Genomic DNA, 23,708 nt, shown 5'->3' with positions numbered 1-23,708 from the left:
CATTCCATCTATTGATCACTGACCTCAGTCCTAAATTTGCCATTAAACCAAGTCCAGGTAGACAAATATCCCATTTGAAGAACAGGGAGTTCTCCCAGTGTCCTGGCAAACATTCCTCTATCTACCAATAGCAACAAAAACAGATCCATCCGTTGCTGATGGTGGGAACTTGGTGTGCTCAAAATGGCTGCCCTGTTTCCCTACATAACAATAGTGATTACACTTCAAAGTAATTCTCTACAAATAGCTTCAGGACATTTTTGAGAAACAAGGTGCGACATAAATGTAGGTCTTTTTTCAGGGTATTACTGAGTCAGGCAGACTTGTTCTTTTTAACAGGTTCAAAATTTCATTAGACACAGAAGAAATCTTCCTCCATTGTGTTCATCAGAGTAGCATGCACACATGAATTTCAACTTGAGAAATCATTGGTCTATTAACTATTTAGCATCAGAGGGCTGCCAACTCCTATAGTCACCGTACCCAAATAACAGTCAGTACCTTGACAAGTAGTGGGGAGGAAATAAGGAGAAAGATGAATACCAATTTTAAAAGATCACAGCCAAGATTCTACATCCATTATCTGTGTCAACTCTACTTTCAAAGCTAATGGAGAACACACAGTAACTAGGAGAAAGTGAGACAAATTTAGATGCGACAATTTGGTGGAATAGGCATCCCTTTTCATTTCTTAAAATAGCAGAAGTAAACATGTTGGACTTTGTTGGTCACCGATAGGGCCCAACTAGGCAGATCCTACTTACCCGGACTATAGATACTCCTGAACCAATGTTCACCAGCAGGTAGGGGAAGATATCAGGGTGTGTTGTCTGAAAGCGGAATTCAGGGTCTCCGTGCTTCACGTACACAAAGGCCTCGTGTGGGATATTTCGCAGCACAAAGTTGCAACCTTTAATTAGGCAAGTCATTTCATCTTCCTTATCCACTCTGCAAAGCAATTGAAAGGAAAATCTGTTCTCACTCAGATAGAAAGCCAAGGCACAACGTACCACCACAATTAGGGCAACAGCAGCATTGAACGTGCTATACAAAAAACTCCGTTAAGCACAAGCCATGCAGAATCTACCCTGCAACCTGTTCCATCACAAGGGAGCCAACTTAAAAAAAGACTAAAATAGCACACTTCCTCCAAGTGCATGAACAGTACTGCTCTATCAAAATCAAAGCAGCAATGTATTCTCCTGCGAGCACAATGCAAACTATATAACTTGTCAAAATACATGCAATTCTCCACTCCATCCCACCATCTGCTGTCTCAGCCCACTAACTACAACTCCCTTCCTGACTTTAAAATCCTCACCAAAACCTATTTTTTTGACCGTTCCTTCCGTCATCTCTCCTAACTCTTCCACTACTACACACCCTGCGTTTACTCCAGTGAAGCACCTTGTACCATTTACTTCATTAAAGGCACAATATAAAAGTTGTCACATGTATCAAGTGTTTGTAAATTATATAAAACATACGAAATATCACATTTATTTTAAAAAGATAAAATGAAGTCTATGCTACTATAATATGGTGCTTATAGTTTCAGAATAGCTAGAAGTAGCGACACAGGTTAATAAGACCATAAAAAAGCAAACAAAGCACTGGGGTTCATTTCTAGAGGGATAGAATTGAAAAGCAGAGAAGTTATGCTAATCTTGTATAGAACCTTGGTTAGACCACACTTGGAGTATTGCGAGCAGTTCTGATCTCCATACTGTAAAAAGGATATAGGGGCACTGGAGAAGGTGCAAAAAAGATAAGAACATAAGAAATAGGAGGAGTAGGCCATACGGCCCCTCAAACCCGCTCCGCCATTCAAGATGATCATGGCTGATCTTCGACCTCAACTCCACTTTCCCGTCCAATCCCCATATCCCCTGATTCCCCTTGACCTAGAGTCCAAAAATCTAACTCTCTGCGCCTTCAATATACTTAACAACTTAGCATCCACAGCCCTCTGGGGTAGAGAATTCCGAAGATTCACAACCTTCTGAGTGAAGAAATTCCTCCTCATCTCAGTCCCAAATGGCTGACCCCTTATCTTTCGACTATACCCTAGTGCTAGACGCTCCAGCTAGCAGAAACAACCTCAGCATCTAACCCTGTCAAGCCCCCTCAGAATCTTAAACATTTCAATGAGATCACCTCTCATTCTTCTAAACTCCAGACAGTGTAGGCCCATTCTACATAACCTTCTCATCCCAGGAATTAATCTAGTGAACCTTCATTGCACCACCTCCAAGGCAAGTATATCTTTCCTTAGGTAAGGAGACCAAAACTGTACATACATTTACTAGGATGATACCAGAAATGAGAGGTTATACCCAGCAGGAAAGATTGAATAGGCTGGGGCTCTTCTCTCTAGAAAAGAGGAGACAGTGGTGACCTGATAGAGGTCTTTAAGATTATGAAAGGGTTTGATAGGGTAGGCATAGGGAAGATGTTTCCATTTGCAGGGGAGATCAGAACCAGGGGCTATAAAAATAAAGCACTTTGCCTTGAATACACAATTCCTTTTCCCCAAAACTGAGCCGTTTACAAATTGAGAGCCTTCCTGTATTTTATATTATAATTGTGGGGAGCATTTTATATTATAATTGGAGAAGCGAGGGTTTTACTGAGAAACAGTACATGGTTTGATGATATTCAGTATTGTTAACTCTGCCATACACTCAGTTTTCCAGAAGCATAACACTAAATACTGTTGAATAAGGAGGTTAAACGGCACTGCACACCACTGAGATTATAACAGGTCACTCTATCCGGAAAACCATTCACAGTGTTATTGACAGTCACTTACTTCAGGACCAGCAGCAGGGGAAAGGCACTAACATCTCATTTTAATAGAATTCTCGCCATATCATCCTCCAACCACACTCAGTTCACATCACTCACACAGAATTGACAGCGATATTGAAAGCTTACTAAGACTTTATGACCTGATTGGCTAAAGGAGTCAGTCTTGTTTAAGAATTTGAAACACCAAAGTGGAAGATGAATTTTTTTTTGCAATCTTCAGTTTAAAGACATAAATTAGAATAGAAAGGATCCTAAACGCAGTCTAACCAATGTTGCTTCTTCACTGCACCTCCCCAGATCCAGTCCCAATTAAAGGAATCATTACTCTCTTCCACAAATAGAAGAAACTTCAAAAACTGGCTACACGTTGATTTTGGAAACACATCAATCAGGATCCTTAAATTCTTCCATTTCTACAAAAACAGTTCCCTTAAGTGGGATTGGACCTGAGGAGGTCCAGAGATGTAGGGCTTGAAATTGGGCCATCTAGCACCCGTTGTTTCGGCACTACGCGGCCTCCCGGACATTCGAGATGCGTTTTGGATACGCATGCTTCGAGCGTGACGTGCGCCAGATGCCATCTTGGTAAAGGGTTTACACATGCGCAAATAACAAAGGCCGGCAGCACGTAAAGTAAGGAGAAAATGCATTTGATCAGTGTGTATCGCTGATTTAAAGTGATAGACACTATCTTGGAACTTAATGCTCCACTCAACACACAACGTATTAACCACGACCATCTGAACAGGTCTCGAGTGTCTGGAGGACCCCCCCGCCAGCGCTATTTAAAGGGACCATGCAGGATTTACAGGCTAGTTGCTGGATTATTGCTGCTGGATGCTGATGCATTTGTAACTGTTTTTGGAGATCTCCTATATTTGAACACTAGGACGAGGGGACATAGCCTGACATTTAGAGCCAGGACATGCAACAGTGAAGTTGGGAAACGATTCTACACGCAAAGGGTGGGAGAAGTTTGGAACGGTCTTCTGCAGGCGGCTGTTGACGCTAGCTCAATTGTGAATATTAAATCTAAAATTGATAGATTCTGTGAACCAAGGGTAATAAGGGATATGGGGCTAAGGCAGATATATGGAGTTAGGTCACAGATCAACCATGATCTTATTGAATGGCGGAACAGGCTCGAGGGGCTAAATGCCACTGCCTCTTGCTGCCTCCTGAAACACACCACCTTCTCCTGCAAGAAAGCAGAACGCGTGTCTGGGTGATGTTCCTGCCATGGTTGAACAGCTGCCAGTGTGTGTGGCCTGTGAGTTGTGGGTGTGCAGCTTGCAACAGTGATAATGTGTAAGGGTGAGAGGAAGTATCTGATTGGAAGAGTTGAGTACTGATGGAAAGTGTTTGTTGGTATGTGGGTGATAGGGGTGTAGCGCGTGGAGCAGTGGATGTGGCTAGCGGTGCAGTTGGTAGGAGATGCCACTTGACAGTTGACCTCACTCACCTTGACCACTCGTGTCAAAGCACTAAACTTCTTCCTGCACTGCATCCATGTTCATGATGCTGTGCGCCTGGCATTGACTTCGTCCCCCGCTGCCTCTTGGGCATATACCTGGAGGGCCTCTTGCTCTCTCCCGCCCCCTGCGGATATAGGATGCCCCTCCTTCGGTCCACCTCTTGCACCAAGGTCTCTAGTGCATCATCAGATAATCTTGATGCACGCGCTCTTGCAGGCCTGGTACAAACTCGGACCAGCAGATTGGTGAGGTCTGGCGTGCAGATTGGAGGATGTGGGATTTAGCAGTACGCAACCTTTATTCAATGTTTTAACGTAACGCAACAGTTTGTAAACATAGGGAAGGGATCTGCATCTGTGTTTTACGTGTGTGATGTTTGATCTCCGTGCAGACAGCAGACTGTTATTTTTAGCTAATTACAGGTACCGGCTACCTTTAAGATATTTTGACAGGCTGTCAGAGACAGGTGAGTACAGAGGCTGGACGGATGTCTCGTCCTACCTGTGAAGGAAGCATCGGGCGTGGGTTAATCGCAGATCGCGATACCTACGCCCGGTTTCGGGCCCTATCCAATTTAACCCCTGAAGCATCAACAGTATCTCTCCCCCACTGCTGCTGCAACACTTATCCGTTCTTCAATTACCTCCAAACTTGGCTTCTCCAAAACCTTCCTGAGCTCCACCCTGCACAAACCCAAACTCATTGAAAACTTTGCTGCTTGCACGCTGTCCCGCTCACCCAACAGTCCTGTCCTCAATGACGTCCCCGTCATTGAGTTTACAATCCTCCTTTACAAGTTCCTCGATAGCCTCACCCCACCCTAAACCAGCAACCTCCTCCAGCCTTACGTCTCTGCCTATACCCTTTGGTCCTCCAATCTGACCTCCCTCCGCTTTACCTTCAATGACATTACCCTAACCCTATCCTGAAAGGCCTCCTCAAAAACACTCATGCTTTCAATCATCTCTCCCACCACTCCTCAGCATCAATTTATCCTGTGAAATGCATTGGGACCTTGAATTTAGATAGAGTTTTTAGCGTAGTCAAGTTGTTGTCGTCGAAGGGGGTACCAGCTTCATAAGAGACTTTAGGATGAACAGATAGGAAAAAAAAAGGTTTAGGGTTAGGCACCTTTCCAAAGAGAAAAATATTAAATTCACTACAGACAATAGTTCAACGACACATCGCCCTCACATGCGGAAATCTAGAATACCACCTGTACACTTAATCTACTTAACATCTTTAAAATCTAGTTGAAAGCTGCATTTTCTCACCCATACCAATAGCGCACCTCCAGAACTGGCACCTGGCAATTTCTGGATTCTATATTGCCAGGTAGGGATGAAGCTAGCCATTTGGTAGCATGCAAATTTCCAATGAAGTTGTATGGCAATATGTTGGGTAGCAACACCATGTTTTCCAGTCACTATTCGAATGGCATTGAGTCTAATAACACTCGAGCACTGCAGCTATGAGCAGTATACTTTCTGTACACCATCATGTGCTCTTTATATCTATCTGGATCTTATAAAAATGCTACATGTAACATGCACTTCCTGTCCCACCACCCTTCAGATATCACACATAGTCTAATGCAAATTTCTACTTCATGCATAAAGAAAACAAGTCTAAAGAACAGTCACTTTCAATGTAAATACATTCTGCAACACAACATACCAGAACGACAGCAGCATCTTAAATGATCTGTGTATGAACTCACTTTTACTTAACAGCAATTAGATTTTGTGGATTTAAAAGAACACAATCATTTTAGCAGAATCACACATTGTGCATTCCTCCCTGCTGCCCCATAACAATATCATATAAAACTGAGATAAAACAGCACACAGGCCATTGTACATGAAATGTCCTCAGTTTTCCTCTATGACATTGGCTGGTAATAAAGTTCAGTTTACACACAAAAAAAACTAATAGACTTCAACTATATAAAATACCAGTGGAACGCTCATAATATTGCTCACAGTTAGAGTTTAATAAGGGCAGGTGCGCTGTAGCATGTACATGCAGAATATATTATTCTGAGGCTACGGTGAAGGCGGGTCCCCGCAAGACCAGAGTTTAATTATGGTTAAATAATTACTGGATGAGATCAAGATTTTAAATGTTTTTCTGGCTGCTGATCAGTACCCAAGATGAATGGTCTGGCTTGGTTTCTCTTTTATTAAAAAAGTGTGATTGCTAAGGTCAGTCGGATGTACCAGGCATTCTCTGACGCGTGTCAATATGGTACTTTCAGCATTGGAGGGAGCTTCTCTGTATATTCCAAATGACTGCCTTTGATACTTTATATTTTTTCTTAAAAGTGTGACAGGCAGGAAAATGAGAAGCAACTTACCATTTTTATATTACCAGCAAGTGTCCTGTAGCACTCCTCACGGTCAGTTAGAGGATGCACTGTTTTATAAGGAGAGGAACATTATAGCTTGTAAAATGTGATGCATTATTCTTCCACTAAAGTGTAGGTGCGTATTGCTTTAAGGTTGGGACTCCTTTCTCTAGAAAAGAGAAGGCTGAGGGGTGACCGAATAGAGGACTTTAAAATTATGAAGGGGTTTGATAGGGTAGACGTAAAGAAAATGTTTCCACTTGTGGGGGAGACCAAAACTAGGGTCACTAATAAATCCAATTGGGAATTCAGGAGAAATGTCCTTACCCAAAGAATGGTTAGATTATGGAACTCTACCACAAAGAGTAGATAAGGTGAATAGCACAGATGCATTTAAGGGGAAGCGAGATAAACACGAGGGAGAAAGGAATAGGTTATGCTGATAGGGTTAGATGATGTGGGGGGAGGTGGGGATGGAGGAGGCTCGGGTGTAGCATGAGCACCAGCATAGACCAGTTGGGCCGAATAGCCTGTTCCTGTGCTGTACATTCTATGTAATTCTATGTAATGTCTAATTGCTGTTAGTTAACCACTAGAAATAAACAAAGATCAATTATGAAGCTGCTGCTGTTAAGTAAACAATGAGTGAGTTCATATTATGTCAATTAAGAGACTGCAGCTATCCTGGCTCCAGTATTTTGTTTTCCTGAAGCATTTCTTTGTATCTTTATACGTTTCTTTGAGTGTGACATGTAGGAAATGCACATTTGATGTACCAGTTTTATAATATACTAGTTAATCTCCTGTGGTGTCACACACACGGACTTAAGATCAAGTACAGTCTTCAGGTGAAGCAGTTAAGAGGGTGGGGGAAATTAGACCAGGGCATTTATAAAGTACGGTAAACTCCCTGTATAAATTTGTCGCGCTGCAATTTTACCCAACCACCAGTGGTGGTGCTACAGCACCATTGGCCGGAGAGTGTCATTAGAGCTGAACAAATTTACATAGGCAGTATCCATTATTAATGTGGACTTGGAATTTATAATAGAGTTGACAGGAAGTGCATGCAGATACAAGATTTTTTAAGATATATAAAAATACAAGAGATATATGGTATCTGCTTCAATCACTAACTCCTTCAGGAGAAGAAAAAAACTGGAAAGAAATTGGTAGTTTTATTAAATAATTCCTATTAGCATTTTTAATTGCATATAACGAGAACATACCACTGACCCAGCAGTGTGCTGATTAAGGATAATTAACACAAGCCCAGGATCATAGTATTAATTTAAGTCTTTATTAACATGTCATTTAGCTAAGTATAAAACCAGAAACAGAAGAGGATTTCAGAAAAATTAAATCAGATTGTTGCCTCACAGCAGAGGATTAGAGAGCTGTATAAAACATTTACCTTTTGAATTCTAAATGATTATACAGATGATAACTCAAAGGGTAACTGAAGAATAACTTTTCTTGTAACACAGCAAATCCACATAATTCACAATTGACAGTCAGAGGTGAAATACATCCCCTGTCTAAATAGAGGGTAGTTACCAACAAGTATTTTATTTGTATCCCAAGTTTTAAAAGTAATTTTAGTGGGAACAATCACAAGCACAAAACAGAAAGATAGGAATTTGCATTAATATAGCACATCTCATAACCTCAGGACATCTCAAAGTGCTTTACAGCCAACAAAGTAATTTTTTTGAAGTGTGTAATATAGAAAATGTGGTGTTAATTGTATCCTTGTGCTTTATATCAATTAGTGTTAATTATATTCAGGTAGTGTGTATCAATTGGGGTTCTCTTGTATCCATATATATATATATATATAATATATATATATATATATATGAGAGCTGATCTAGGGTGTGGTGGGTGTGAAGGCTTGGAAGCAACTGAAGACCAGGCTCCAGTATTCTATCCTTCACCATCTAGTTTAAAACACGTGGCAGGCAATTTGCGCACAGCAAGCTCCCACAAACAGCAATGTGATAATGACCAGATAATCTGTTTTTAGTGATGTTGGTTGAGGGATAAATATTGGCCAGGCCACTCGGGAGAACTGTTCTTCTTCGAAATAGCGCCATGGGATCTTGTATGTCCACCCGAGGGGGCAGACGGGGCCTCGTTTAACGTCTCATTCAAAAGATGGCACCTCTGACAGTGCAGCACTCCCTCAGTATGGCACAGCCTAGATTTTCTGCTCAAGTCTCTGCAATGGGACTTGAACCCACGACCTTCTGACTCAGAGGCGAGCATGCCACCCACAAAGCCACAGCTGAGTCACATGAGATGGTTGCAATCTTTAGGAGTATTTGTCTACCATTTTGAAAATCTATTCAGCAAAGGCTTTGTTGCAATTATTTGGCATTGGAGTTCCAAATAGTCCGTTGTTTACAATTCATCATAGCTACAGAAAACATTTAATTGAGACTAGGGTTCTGACCCAAACTGTAAGTATGGAGTTAAAAGTACTGCTAGTATTTAGAAGTTTACAACACAGGAGGCGGCCATTTGGTCCACTGTGTCGGTGCTGCGTCTCTGCTGCAATAATCCAAAACTGATCCCACTGGCTTGGTGTCTCCCCACTGCCTTATATCTTCCTCTGCTACAAATGTACATCCACTCTTCCCTTAAAAGATGCAATAGTCGCGACCTCAACTATTCCTTGTGGAATAGAATTCCGTGCTCTAGCAGCTCTCTATTTAAAGACATTTCTCTCATCACTCCCAGTGACAAATCTAAACTGATCATCCCTCTTCACTGACTTCCTAACCAGAGACAATAGTCTTTCCCTATTCATCCCATCAAAACCCTTCATAATTTTAAAGACTTCTATTAAATCTCTTAGCTTTCTCTGCTTCAGCAAAAATAATCCCGGTATCTCAAATTAAATCAATCTTGATTTCCATTCCTGCCTGCTAGCCAATGAAACAAAGTGCTCTCACACTACAGGCATCACACTTTAAAGTATCAAAAATATATAACCACAGAATGGAATAAATAAATATGTTTTCCTGACCTTGGAATTTACAAGCAATCTGCAAACTTCCCTCACAATAAAACAATTGGACTCTTGACTGACTTTGGGGCCTATATAGACCACTTCCCCATAGATAGAACCTGAACAGATGCTACAAAGGGATAGGTCAGGTTAGCCATTAAACATCACAATCATGCTCCAGACTTCCCACAGGCAACAGTAGGGGAGGTCAACTAGTAGTGAGGGGAAAAACACTTGGGATAATGAACCGAGGTTAACAATTTCCTCACTTCAAGATTCCAATGTAAACTGAGAACTAAGGTTCCTCAGTTGACTTAATGTACATGAGGTTTTTAAAATATGTAACTGCTAGCATGGAGGAAGATTTTGCAAACATTATGAAAAATATCAGCATACATGTGCACACCCTAAGCAGCCAACATAATATTCACAAAGAAGAATAGATGCTTGGAATCTACTAAGGCAACTGGGCATTGCTCCCTTGCAAGAGATTTTTCTTTAGTTTTGTTTTTATTCACAGGATTCCTCTTAACCCTTCCTTCCCACCCTCAGTCCTTTGGTGCTTATCTCTCCTGACAATAGGAATTCATTTCTTCATCAATCCACAACCAAACTCAAACCCAAGAGAGTTAACTAGCAGGTTTTGGCAGGTACGTGCAACACTGATAGAAACTTAAGAATATAAGAAATAGGAGGAGTAGTCGACCATACAGCCCCTCAAGCCTGCTCCACCATTCAATAGGATCATGGATGATTTTTGACCTCAACTCCACTTTCCCACCCGGTCCCCATATCCCGTGATTCCTTTAGAGTCCAAGAATCTATCGATCTCATTCTTGAATATTCTCAACGACTGAGCATCCACAGCCCTCTGGGTAGAGAATTCCAAAGATTCACAACCCTCTGAGTGAAGAAATTCCTCATCTCAGTCCTAAATGTCCAACCCCTTATCCCCTAATTCTAGACTCTCCAGCCAAGGAAAACATCCTCTCAGCAAGTACCCTGTCAAGCCCTCTTAGAATCTTTTATGTTTTAAGGAGATCACCTCTCATTCTTCTAAACTCCAGAGAGTATAGGCCCAATCTACTCATTCTTTCCTCATAGGACAGCCCTCTCATCCCAGGAATCAATCCGGTGAACCTACATTGCACCGCCTCTAAAGGCAAGTACATCCTTCCTTAGATAAAGAGACCAAAACTGTACACTACTCCAGGTGAGGTCTCACCAAAGCCCTGTACAATTGCAGCAAGACTTCCTTACTCTTGTACTCAAACCCCCTTGCAATAAAGGCCAACATACCATTTGCCTTCCTAATTGCTTGCTGTAACTACATTAACTTTCTGTGTTTCATGTACAAGGACACCTAAATCCCTCTGAACACCAACATTTAATAGTTTCTCACCATTTAAAAAATTTTCCATTTTTCCTACCAAAGCAAATAACCTCACATTTTACTCCATCTGCCACCTTCTTGCCCACTTTACCTGTCGCTATCCCTTTGCAGACTCTTTGCGTCCTCCTCACAGCTTACTTTCCCACCGAGCACTGTATCGTCAGCGAACTTGGATACATTACACTTGGTCCCTTCATCTAAGTCATTAATATAGATTGTAAATAGCTGAGGACCAAGCACCAATCCCTGTGGCACCCCACTAGTTACAACCTGCCAACCCAAAAATGACCTGTTTATTCCTACTCTCCGTTTTCTGTCCATTAACCAACCCTTAATCCATACTAATATATTATCCCCAATCCCATGAGCCCTAATCTTGTGTAACAACCTTTTGTGTGGCACCTTATTGAATGCCTTTTGAAAATCCAAATATACTACATCCACTGGTTTCCCCCTTATCTACCCTGCTAGTTACATCTTCAAAAAACTATAATAGATTTGTCAAACACAATTTCCCTTTCATAATATGATTAGGCAGAGTCTGCATGGTTTTATGATTTTCCAAGTGCCCTGTTACTACATCCTTCTAGCATTTTCCCCTCTACTGATGTCAGACTAACTGGCCTGTAGTTCCCTATTTTCTCTCTCCCTCCTTTCTTGAATATCGGGGTTATATTTGCTACCTTCCAATCCGCTGGGACCATTCTGGAGCCTAAGGAATTCTGGAAGATCAAAACCAATGCATCCACTACCTCTGAAGCCACCTCTTTTAAAACCCTAGGAGGTAGGCCATCAGGTCCAATGGATTTGTCAGCTTTTAGTCCCATTAATTTCTCCAGTGCTCTTTCTTTACTAATCTTAATTACTTTAAGTTCCTCACTCTCATTAGACCCTTGGTTCCCCACTATTTCTGGGTTTTTTTTGTGTCTTCTACTGTGAAGACAGATATAGAATATTTGTTTAACGTCTCTGCCATTTCCTTATTCCCCATTATAACTTCTCCTGTCTCAGCCTCTAAGGGACCCATGTTTGCTTTCATTAATCTTTTCCTTTTTATATACTTGTAGAAGCTCTTACAATCTGTTTTTATATTTCTTGCTAGTTTAATCTCATATTCAATTTTCTCCCTCTATCAATTTCTTGGTTTTCCTTCGCTGATTTCTAAAAGCCTCCCAATCCTCGGGCTTGCTATTCTTTTTGGCAACATTGTAAGTCTCTTCTTTTAATCTAATACTATCCTTAACTTCTCTAGTTAGCCACGGTTGGATCACTTTTCCTGTGGCGTTTTTATTCCTCAAAAGTTATGTATAGTCGTTGGGCATTATGAATTATTTCTTTAAATGTTCGCCATTCTTATCTACCATCATATCTTTTAATCTAATTTCTCAATATACCTTAGCCAACTCACCCCTCATACCTACATAACTAGCCTTGTTTAAATTTGAGACCCTAGTTTTGGATTTAGTGGAGAAAATAAAGTTTCCCACCAGAACACAAGAGAAAGAAAGATTTGGTTGGGGACTGCATAGTTCATCATTGCGCTTTGGTGCTGACGTCACTTGTTCTCACTAATTTTTACGCTCTCACTTACTTTAGTCCCAGCTTCTTCTCGATCAGGTTCTTGAACTTGTGAGCACCGCCTCCTGTGGCTTTAATCACTTTGGTCTCTGTGTTCACCAGGTGAGCTTTGATGAAGTCCAGACATGTTTCTATATAAGCGTTTTCAAATTTAACAAAATGAAGTCTGGCAGTGATCTCTTCCTGAACAGAGATCTCGTACAATGGTTCGTCATCGGGGCCCTTAGAAAAACAAACATAGCGTCATGGTCAAAGTCAGGCTGCGGAAAACCATTTTTTCAAGGAAAAATATAATACAACATGACTAATAAAAGTCTACAGCAGATGCATCCAAGGTGTTTGTCTCCATTGTACACTTAGGTGTGTATTAAGAAGCTCATGGGACACACACAGTTTAAAATCAATGTTCCCATTAAATTGCAGATATCTCAATTTGCTGATATTAATAGAACTTGAAATTCTGATTTAGGATGATTCCACCAATGAGGTAATGCTGCTAAGGATAGCCCTTTCCAAACCTCTAGCAGCACAAAATTCAAATAAATTAATGAGTAAGAAAGGAAAGCAAATAAGACTGAGCTGCCAGAACTTGGAGGGCCAGACTGCCCAGGCTTGGGGACTACATTTGGCCTACAGACCATGACTTGGACAGCCTTGTACTACATGAAGTTTTTAACCTGACAAAACTTAACTTTGATAAAATAACTAGAATTTTGCACTAAGTTTATTTTTTGATTGCCAGTTCTTCACTAAATACCATTACCCTCGCCACAATAGCAGCCTAGAGTGAAAAATTAAAATGCAACAAAAATACAGCCAAAAGTTAATTCTGTTTACCAGCCAATCAATGTGAATCAGCTGGCTTACTTACTATGCATGTGGGGAACAACTGCTTTCTGAAACAGTTCTTCTGTTGTAGGAGAAACAAAGACACCATCACCAAAGACGTTTTTACATTACTGTGGTGCTGTTGACTATCGACACCAGGCAATGGTACTTCCTGGTGTAAACTGTCTCGTAGACGCAAGGACCCACTTTCGTCAGGTTCCACATGTATGCTGACGACACCCAGCTCTACCTCACCACCACTTCTCTCAACCTCTCCACTGTGTTGTCAGAGTGCTTGTCCAACATTCAGTCCTGGATGAGCTACAAGTTTATCCAATTAAAATCTGGGAAGACCAAAGCCACTGTCTTCGACCCCCGCCACAAACTCCGTACCCTAGCCACCAACTCCAACCCTCTCCCTGGCTAATGTCTCAGGCTGAACCAGACTGTTTGCAACTTCAGCGTTCTATATGACCCTGAGCTAAGCTTTCCGCCACATACCCTCTCCATCCCCCAGATGGCCTACTTCCATCTCTGTAACAACACCCATCTCTGCCCCTGCCTCAGCCCATCTGCTGCTGAAACCCATATACATACCTTATAGTTACCTACAGACTCAACTATTCCAATGCTCTCCTGGGCAGACTCCCATCATCCACCCTCCATAAAATTAAGCTCATCCAAAACTCTGCTGCCTGTATCCTAACTCACACCAGGTCCCGTTCACCCAGCACCCCTGTGCTCGCTGACCTACACCCTGTCCACCAATGCCTCCATTTTAAAATTTTCAACCATGTGTTCAAATATCTCCATGGTTTTGCCCCTCCCGCTCACTATAACCTCCTCCAGCCCTACAATCTTCTGGGAACTCTGCGTTCCTCCGCCTCTTGTCCAGTTTCCATTTCCCACTTTCTTCACTCCACTATTTGTGGCCGTGCCTTCTGCCATCTAGGCCCTAAGCTCTGGAATTCTCTCCCTAAATCTCTGACTCTCAACCTCTCTCCTCCTTTAAGCCTACCTCTTTGATCAAGCATTTGGTCACCTGTCCTAATGTCTCCTTCTTTGGCTCGGTGTGAATTTTTGTCTGATTACGTTGCTGTGAAGCGTTTTACTACTTTAAAAGGTGCTATATAAATGCGAGTTGTTGTCGTCTCTGGATTCGGCATTGGAATCATCTCCTCCGTGAATTCAATTGGCCTGCAGATCAGTGGCAGGCTTCAATGTAGAGAAGTTGTTTTGGCATCACTCTCCTCGGCTGCACCTAGCCATAACATAAGTAGGTTCTCCAACATCTCTCACCAACTTCAGCCATTACAGTAGGCTACCCCAAAACCTCTGCCAAAACTACTTTAGGAGATACACAAAAGTAACTGAGGGATGACCTACCCACTGGTTTCCCCTCCCTCCAAATATGACCACAGCCAGGATGGACCCATTTTGGAAATTGTGAGCATAAATCCATATCTGACCACTTTGTGGGACGCCACACAAGTGGAGTGGGGATGGAGCAGTCGCCCTCTTGGCTGACTGCATAATGGAAGTGCCGGTAAGAGAAGCAGTATCCAGCTGCACTTTTTGCCAAAGGTGCTGTGGGACCTGGGAGAAAATAGAAGGGTACATAGCCAAAATGAAAGACTGCAAGCAGATTTGCGCCCTTCATTACAACTGCAGTATTGTTGAGTAGGTGCCGTCCCTAGAGAACACGTCAGCCTGCACACTCCTACACACACATACTTACTTTGCCATAATGATCGAAGGATCGCACTTTGGCTACCTTGTGCTGCACAGTTGAGTAGTAGGCCAGCTTTGTCAAGGAGCCACCTGTTAACAAAAGACATTCTGCTAGTTCTGTACACAATATGTAGCATGACAGCGCAGAAACTACAACAAATGAGGAACAGCAGTGCTAAACCAGCGTTGTCACTAGACTTAAGTGGTTTGGTGCCAATACACTAGAGGAAAAGATACTTGTGCCAATATGCTTCAATATTGTGTGCTGTTCTCAATTTACCAGCTCAAACTACTCCTACCATCGATGCGTCTGTAACCACTGGTACTTCAGCCTGGTGCCTATTGGCTCAAAATGCTCTTGACTAACAAGTTTGAAAGAGCAAAATTTATACTTTTACTGTTGGTTGTTTTACACAGTTCAAATAGGCACAGCACAAAAATTTGACATGCCCACCACATGCTTCAGTGAAATCCTAAAGACAACACTGATTTCTCCTGAACAAGAACATCTCATATTTTGCTGCTAGGAGTCCAGCTGAGCAGTGCTGAAGCAGAGACCTGCTTTGTATTGCACCTGTACACTCTCATTCGCTGTTAGAGGTCCAACAGAAAAGAAGCCCACAAATTCTACAACTCCAATGCCCACTCTCGGGAAAAGCTGGGTCCCAAATGACGGAGAAGCAGTCAGAGTACAACACGCCTGCTGCTGACCATACACTATCAATCACGAAAACATCTTTAACACCATTTCCTGAAGAAACAGGAACTCCATAGTAGGCTATGCTCTAGTATTTTATATATTAAATGATTTTTTAAAAAAGTTTTAACATTTATTAGTTTGCCCCTTTCTAATTGTGATTCTCTTCCCCCACTACCCCTCCCCCCTGAATATTTCTGCTACAACAGAGGCGAATTGTTAATGACAGCGGGAGATCATCAGGGGTTAGCGGAGAACTGGTTTGGAACGAGGCCATCAGCATGAGGGGTTGAATGAACAAATACAATTTAAATTGGCAACTTCACACACAAATGCTCAGGTGAATGCAATGTGTACTAATCTTAGTACTACACCTTCACACAGAAATGCTCAGGTGAATGCAATGTGTACTAATCTTAGTACTACACCTTCACACAGAAATGCTCAGGTGAATGCAATGTGTACTAATCTTAGTACTACACCTTCACACAGAAATGCTCAGGTGAATGGAGTGTGTACTAATCTTAGTACTACACCTTCACACAGAAATGCTCAGGTGAATGCAATGTGTACTAATCTTAGTACTACACCTTCACACAGAAATGCTCAGGTGAATGCAATGTGTACTAATCTTAGTACTACACCTTCACACAGAAACGCTCAGGTGAATGGAGTGTGTATTAATCTAAATTCCTCTCCTTCACACAGACGCTCAGTGAACTCCAAACTAAAGCCAATGCTAACCTTTGTTTTTTTTGAGTGATGTCTATGACAAGAGTTTGTATTTTGCTAGCATATTAAGTAAATCAAACTTTTTTTTTTCCAGGGACCACTTCACCAGGAAATTACTGGAAGAAAATATCACAATTTTTGTGATGAAATGTTGTTATACACTAGCTATCTCCCATAGCAACCAAAACTGAAGGTAAGATTCCTACACTAGGGATTTGAAGTGCGGAGAGGCAGATATTTCCTCCCACCCATGCCACAAGCCACTCTCCCAGCTTCGAGGCCGGGCAGACAAGGCAACCTGATTTGCCAACGACAAATCGAGCTACTGCCCGTTTTCTCTGCTATCCTGTGTGGAAGGAGCTGGCTTCTGCACAGCACAACCAATCTCGAAAACTTGCCATGTGGAGAAACGCAAGCACAAAATTTAGGTACTTATAGTAGAGATTACCTTTTTTTTAAAAAAAGGAATCTTTCTGCCCACTCCTGAAGGTGCTGACTGTAGCTGAGGTACGATTGCCCAAGTGTCCATTCCTCAAGTGAGTCTAGGAGGTAACCGTCGGCAGGTTTTTTTGACCATGAAGGACATCGTAGCAGAGCTCGATCCTCACGTTGCCTTGCACACTTTTCAGCAGGAATCACTGAATATGATCAAAAGCTGGTTTTCCCCTTCCTAGCCCAGATGTACTGATGCCAATTGTACTCCTCCCCATGCCCCCTCATTCCTGCCCTGGCTCAGCTCACCTAACTCAGCAAAAACAGATCAAATGTGTCCTTCTGAATCAAGTACATAATTTATTCAAGTGTGTGAAGTAGGGCTAATTCTATACTCCATTCGGTCCCCAGGGTTGCCTCAGTTATTGTCTTGAAAATCAAAGAATGTTACAGCACAGAAGGAGGCCATTCCACCCATCGTGTCTGTGTCGGCTCTTTGAACGAGCTATCCAATTAGTCTCACTCCCCCGCTCTTTCCCTGTAGCCCTTAAAATTACCCAAGAGTTACAGAAACAATGGGCACTTGGCTATCACACTAAACCCAACACAATAAACATTGATCTAAACCAACCAGGAAAACCTGCTTCAAGAACTACTGCAAGACTATAGTTCCCAGACTAATAGAACCCTAAACCACACAAAATGTGATCAACGTCCATATCGTCATGTGCCACATCATTGATATTTGCAACAAGTCGCCTGTCATTCTCTTTAATTCTTCTGTTGTCAATACAGTACCTTGTTCATATTCTACAGTAAAATGAAAAAGTTGCATTTTTTTAATTATTCGTTCACGGGATGTGGGCGTCACTGGCGAGGCCGGCATTTATTGCCCATCCCTAATTGCCCTCGAGAAGGTGGTGGTGAGCCGCCGCCTTGAACCGCTGCAGTCCGTGTGGTGACGGTTCTCCCACAGTGCTGTTAGGAAGGGAGTTCCAGGATTTTGACCCAGCGACGATGAAGGAACGGCGATATATTTCCAAGTCGGGATGGTGTGTGACTTGGAGGGGAACGTGCAGGTGGTGTTGTTCCCATGTGCCTGCTGCTCTTGTCCTTCTTGGTGGTAGAGATCGCGGGTTTGGGAGGTGCTGTCGAAGAAGCCTTGGCGAGTTGCTGCAGTGCATCCTGTGGATGGTACACACTGCAGCCACAGTGCGCCGGTGGTGAAGGGAGTGAATGTTTAGGGTGGTGGATGGGGTGCCAATCAAGCGGGCTGCTTTATCTTGGATGGTGTCGAGCTTCTTGAGTGTTGTTGGAGCTGCACTCATCCAAGCAAGAGATGCTATTTATATAGCATCGTATTAGTCCTCAAATGTTTCAAAGCATTTCACATGCAATTTAATACTTATAAGCATAGCGATTGTTATGTAGGAAAACTCCACGATCATTTTGCGCACAGCAAGATTCAACAAATCACAATGAAGTGAATGGCTGGTTAATCTGATTTTGGTTGAGGGAGTAATGCTGGTCAAGACATCAGATGTGCTCCCTGCTCTTCTTCAAAACTGCCATGAGACCATTTACCGACCACCCACAACACCAGAACAAGCAGACAGGACCTTGGTTTAACATCTCATCCAAAGGGCCTCACTACCGACAATGCGGCACTCCCTCCGGACTGCACTGGCACATCAGCCTAGATGATGTGCTCAAGCACTGAAGTGGGGACTTCAACCCACAACTTGTGACTCAGAGGTGAGAGTAGCTCTAACCAAACAAAGTGGAAACAGAAAAAGGAAAAACCGCAAATGCTGGAAATCAAATAAAAACAGAAACTGCTAGAAATGCTTAGCAGATTAATCAGCATCTGTAAAGGGAAAAGATAGGTTATGAGGTTCCAGGTGTGTACCTGTTGTGATGAATGGCACATGTGAAACATCACAACCTGTCTTTTCTCTTCACAAATGCTGACTAACTTGCTGTGTATTTCCACAATTTCTGCTTTCACATAGAAAACAGTACATCTAGAAATGATGCCCGAAACCCACTACTTACAATATTTATCCAATGCACCTATTCTATTATTCCATTAATTCTCAGGTCAAATAAATAAACGCTGTTTCCAATGAAACACACACACACACACACATATATATTATATATAGTTGCCTGCATCCATATAGTCCAACCAGAATGATGAAAATATAAGGATCTGAAACTCTTTCACACAAATTTCCCAGGATCCCAACAAAAGATCTTTAGGTGTCAAATTAAATTCTGAATATAGATAGTGTCTGTACATTTTTTTGAAGAACACCTGCGCATTACTGAAGCAAATTGCTCCATTCCTGGAAATTAGGAGCTTTAAAACTGTACGTCCTAGTATTGCAGACTCTATGTGGACATTCAATTTTACCAATTGGTGTATGTTCATTTCTCGTCTTTCTATAACAGACGAGCCTTTTATTGGTTTCAAAGTCTGATTTTTGTTTTTAAGTTTGCAATGGGGAGTTACACACTTTACTTTCTAAATAATTAATGCTCTCCTAAGGAAGAACATTCAACCATTATAACTGACTGGGAAAATGCATTATAACAGTCTTTATAATTTATATTACCAAACATTACTCAAATAAATGTCACGTACTGGTGCAGAAGGGTGGGAAGAGATGGAAGGTCTCGAGAGCAATAAATTAATAAGGCCAAAATGCAAACAGTTTTCAAACAAGGTTCACTGGCTATTCCTCTTTGCACAAAACACAATTTCCAGCTTCCAGATGGTGCAGGTGGGTAAGGCAACGTATAGCTTAGCCACAAACACACATACAAACAGGTTCAGTCTCTCACCTGTGCTGAATTACCCAGTCTCAGTCACGCTAGCAGCAGTGGCATTACATTTGGCTTCAACCACCCTGGATCGAGAGCGCGAAGGGGAGAGAGGGAAAAAACTGCTAGAGGTTCCTCTCCTAAATACTATCCAGTAATACCAGCAATCTAACAGCCTGGTCTAATTTCACAAAAGAGGAACTTGCTCCAGTGAAAGCACATTCCAGCAAAGACGTTGCTGCAGGAGTTCCTCAGGGCAGTGTCCTAGGCCCAACCATCTTCAGCTGCTTCATCAACGACCTGCCCTCCATCATAAGGTCAGAAATGGGGATGTTCGCTGATGATTGCAGAGTGTTCAGTTCCATTCTCAACCCCTCAGATAACGAAGCAGTCCGTGCCCACATGCAGCAAGACCTGGACGTATTCTGCGGCGAGTGACTCACCTCCTGACTCCCCAAAGCCTTTCCACCATCTACAAGGCACAAGTCAGGAGTGTGATGGAATACTCTCCACTTGCCTGGATGAGTGCAGCTCCAACACTCAAGAAGCTCGACACCATCCAGGACAAAGCAGCCCACTTGATTGGCACCCCATCCACCACCCTAAACATTCACTCCCTTCACCACCGGCACCCCGTGGCTGCAATGTGTACCATCCACAGGATGCACTGCAGCAACTCGCCAAGCTTCTTCGACAGCACCTCCCAAACCCGCGACCTCTACCACCTAGAAGGACAAGAGCAGCAGGCACAAGAGAACAACATCACCTGCATGTTCCCCTCCAAGTCACACACCATCCCGACTTGGAAATACATCGCCGTTCCTTCATCGTCGCTGGGTCAAAATCCTGGAACTCCCTTCCTAACAGCACTGTGGGAGAACCTTCACCACACGGACTGCAGCGGTTCAAGGCGGCGGCTCACCACCACCTTCTCAAGGGTAATGAGGGATGGGCAATAAATGCTGGCCTTGCCAGCGACGCCCACATCCCATGAACAAATTTTTTAAAAAGTCAGTGCCTTTGCGTGACAAAGAAGGTAAAGAAAATAATTGGCAGAAAAAGTGCATCATTTCCTCGAATTACTTCATTAAAAAAATCCAGAAACTGTGGAAACTGCCCCTTTAAAAATAGAGCCAAGGATAAACACATTGTTTTAAAGCAACTTGGGATGTTTTGCTACGTTAGAGGCGCTAGATAAATGCAAATTGTTGTTATGTTAAAGGTGACTGTAGTTAGAACACTCAAACTGGCCAACTAACCTATTGTAAAGGTAAAAATTACTAGCTCCCTGATAAATAACAACCATGAACTGAAGGATGGTCTGAGTGCAGCACAGACCTGCCCCACACTGACTGTGTGTGCACTTATTTCACTAGCTGTTTACTCCTGTGCAGGTTCATGTACTTTTAAAATTCAGAGAAGGCTGTCAGAGCGATGCGTGATGGCAGTTGTAGTTTTTCCGTCCGTGTCTTTGAACGTTGAACAACAAGTGGCGGCAGCGCCGAGAACTACAACTCCCAGGGGGCGCTGCAACAAGCCAACGCATGCGCAACGCGCCGCTTGCACTTTTTCCCCCCCTCCCCCACTCCCCCTCTCCTCACAATCCTCTCAGGCCAAACAGTTCCCTGGCCCCTTATCACTCGCCCCTCACTCTCAACCCGCCGCCTCACATATTTCTCTGGTTACCTATGTCGATGGCGAAGCTCTTGGCATTCTCCAGGTTGCGAAAAATCTCGTCCGGCGGCAGGGTGATGCTCTTGTCCAGGCCGCCCCGCGCCGAACAGGACGTTCCAACGCCCCCGGCCGCCTTCGTGCAATCTACCGCCATCGCCGTTCCCACAACACCGTACGTCATACGCAATCCGCACGCCGCACGGGGGAAGTCGGTGACGTCACGCGCAAGGCAAGACCATTACGTAACTTGCGAAAAAAAAAAGTTACCACGGGTTTCTGGAGCAAAGTGGAGAAAAGTTCCTTTCAGCTGTTTTCTGGGATGGGCGACACAGTTCCTCAGAACCTCCAGAATTGGACATAGAACTAGGGACCCCTGTAAATACTGACACACTCCCAGAGACCCCCCTGAAACATTATACACGCAACTAGAGACCCCTGTAAATACTGACACACCCCCGGAGACCCCCCTGAAACATTATACACACAACTAGAGACCCCTGTAAATACTGACACACTCCCGGAGACCCCCCTGAAACATTATACACACAACTAGGGACCCCTGTAAATACTGACACACTCCCGGAGACCCCCTGAAACATTATACACACAACTAGGGACCCCTGTAAATACTGACACACTCCCGGAGACCCCCCTGAAACATTATACACACAACTAGGGACCCCTGTAAATACTGACACACTCCCAGAGACCCCCCGAAACATTATACACACAACTAGGGACCCCTGTAAATACTGACACACTCCCGGAGACCCCCTGAAACATTATACACACAACTAGGGACCCCTGTAAATACTGACACACTCCCAGAGACCCCCTGAAACATTATACACGCAACTAGAGACCCCTGTAAATACTGACACACCCCCAGAGACCCCCTGAAACATTATACACACAACTAGGGACCCCTGTAAATACTGACACACTCCCGGAGACCCCCTGAAACATTATACACACAACTAGGGACCCCTGTAAATACTGACACACTCCCAGAGACCCCCTGAAACATTATACACACAACTAGGGACCCCTGTAAATACTGACACACCCCCAGAGACCCCCTGAAACATTATACACACAACTAGGGACCCCTGTAAATACTGACACTCTCCGAGACCCCCTGTAAAATTAGAAACTCTCCAGGAACCCCTGTCCTAAGTTCCAAAAAACAATGGGCCCGATTTTACCAGGGGTGCGGGTTCTCGGCGGGTGGTCCTTCGGGCGCGTGAAAAACGCGGCGTGCGAATTGAGTGCGTCCCGCGCGCGATCGCAGGATAATTGAGGTAATTAGCCGGCAGTTACGGGTTCTCCGCTTCTCAGCTGCGCGCCGGCGGGCTGCGCATGCGCAGTGACGTCTGAGCGATGGTGGAGATCTATTTAAAGGGGCAGTCCACCAATGCCCCTCCAGCCACAACCAAGAGGTAGCGCAATATAGATCAACCCAGGGGTAAGGCTGCTCCACGCTTCACAGATCACGCCCTCCAGGTGCTGCTGGACGGGGTAAGGAGGAGGAGGGAGACGCTGTTCCCCAGTGACGGAAGGAGGTGCCCTGGCTCCGCCACCAAGAGGGCACGGGAGGAGGTGGCGTCGGAGGTCAGCAGCAGGGGAAACACCACCCGAACTTGGATACAGTGTCGCAAGAGATTCAATGACCTCACTAGGTCCGGGAAAGTGAGTACACTAACGCACTCTGCCACACTCTGTCTTCCACATCACCTCAAACACCTCACAACCCCTTCTGCACTGACAGCACAGCGCTCCCGCATCCATCCTCACAGCCACTCAACTATCATCCTCACCGTGCCTGCACGTACCCACCGTCCCTGTCCCCACTCGACCACTACCACACACCCCAATGCCCATACAATGGGATGGCCATGTGGCACACGCATCCTCCCATCCATCTGCCACACGCTCAACCCACCCACACCAATGCTTGAAGCGTCTCACATTGTAATCATCACTCAATTACGCTTTTGTGTTTTGCCATCACAGAAGAAGAGATGCAAGAACGCCCGGGAAAGGGCACGCACCGGAGGGGGCCCGCCACACGAGGTGGCTCTGACGGACGCCGAGGTGGAGGCGTTGGAGATTAGCCACACGGTACATTGCCTGTCCGTGGCGGATGGCGAGGCTGGGTCTGCAGAAACGTC

The 23,708-nt window shown here is 43.7% G+C and overlaps 1 protein-coding gene across 2 annotated transcripts in view; it reads right to left on the bottom strand.

Annotated features, from left to right (window-relative positions):
• pank4 (pantothenate kinase 4 (inactive)) overlaps positions 1 to 21,697 on the bottom strand; it is a 59,046-nt gene extending 37,349 nt beyond the window's left edge. Inside the window, exons 1-4 of one of the 2 annotated variants that reach the window (XM_067970231.1) lie at positions 21,550 to 21,697; positions 15,184 to 15,266; positions 12,631 to 12,839; positions 765 to 948 (exon numbers count right to left, since the gene is read on the bottom strand). In XM_067970231.1, coding sequence (XP_067826332.1) covers positions 765 to 948; positions 12,631 to 12,839; positions 15,184 to 15,266; positions 21,550 to 21,691 — 618 coding nt within the window. In that variant the 5' untranslated portion in view covers positions 21,692 to 21,697. Of the gene's footprint in view, positions 1 to 764; positions 949 to 12,630; positions 12,840 to 14,831; positions 15,019 to 15,183; positions 15,267 to 21,549 lie in introns of those variants that run through there. The other variant, XM_067970232.1, reaches the window with a different exon arrangement.
• Positions 21,698 to 23,708: the final 2,011 nt, after the last annotated feature.

The sequence above is a fragment of the Heptranchias perlo genome, chromosome 32 (assembly GCF_035084215.1).
Source record: "Heptranchias perlo isolate sHepPer1 chromosome 32, sHepPer1.hap1, whole genome shotgun sequence".
NCBI lineage: Eukaryota > Metazoa > Chordata > Chondrichthyes > Hexanchiformes > Hexanchidae > Heptranchias > Heptranchias perlo.
Note: the sequence above shows the minus strand (reverse complement) of the source record. Positions and strands in the feature narration are given on the sequence as shown.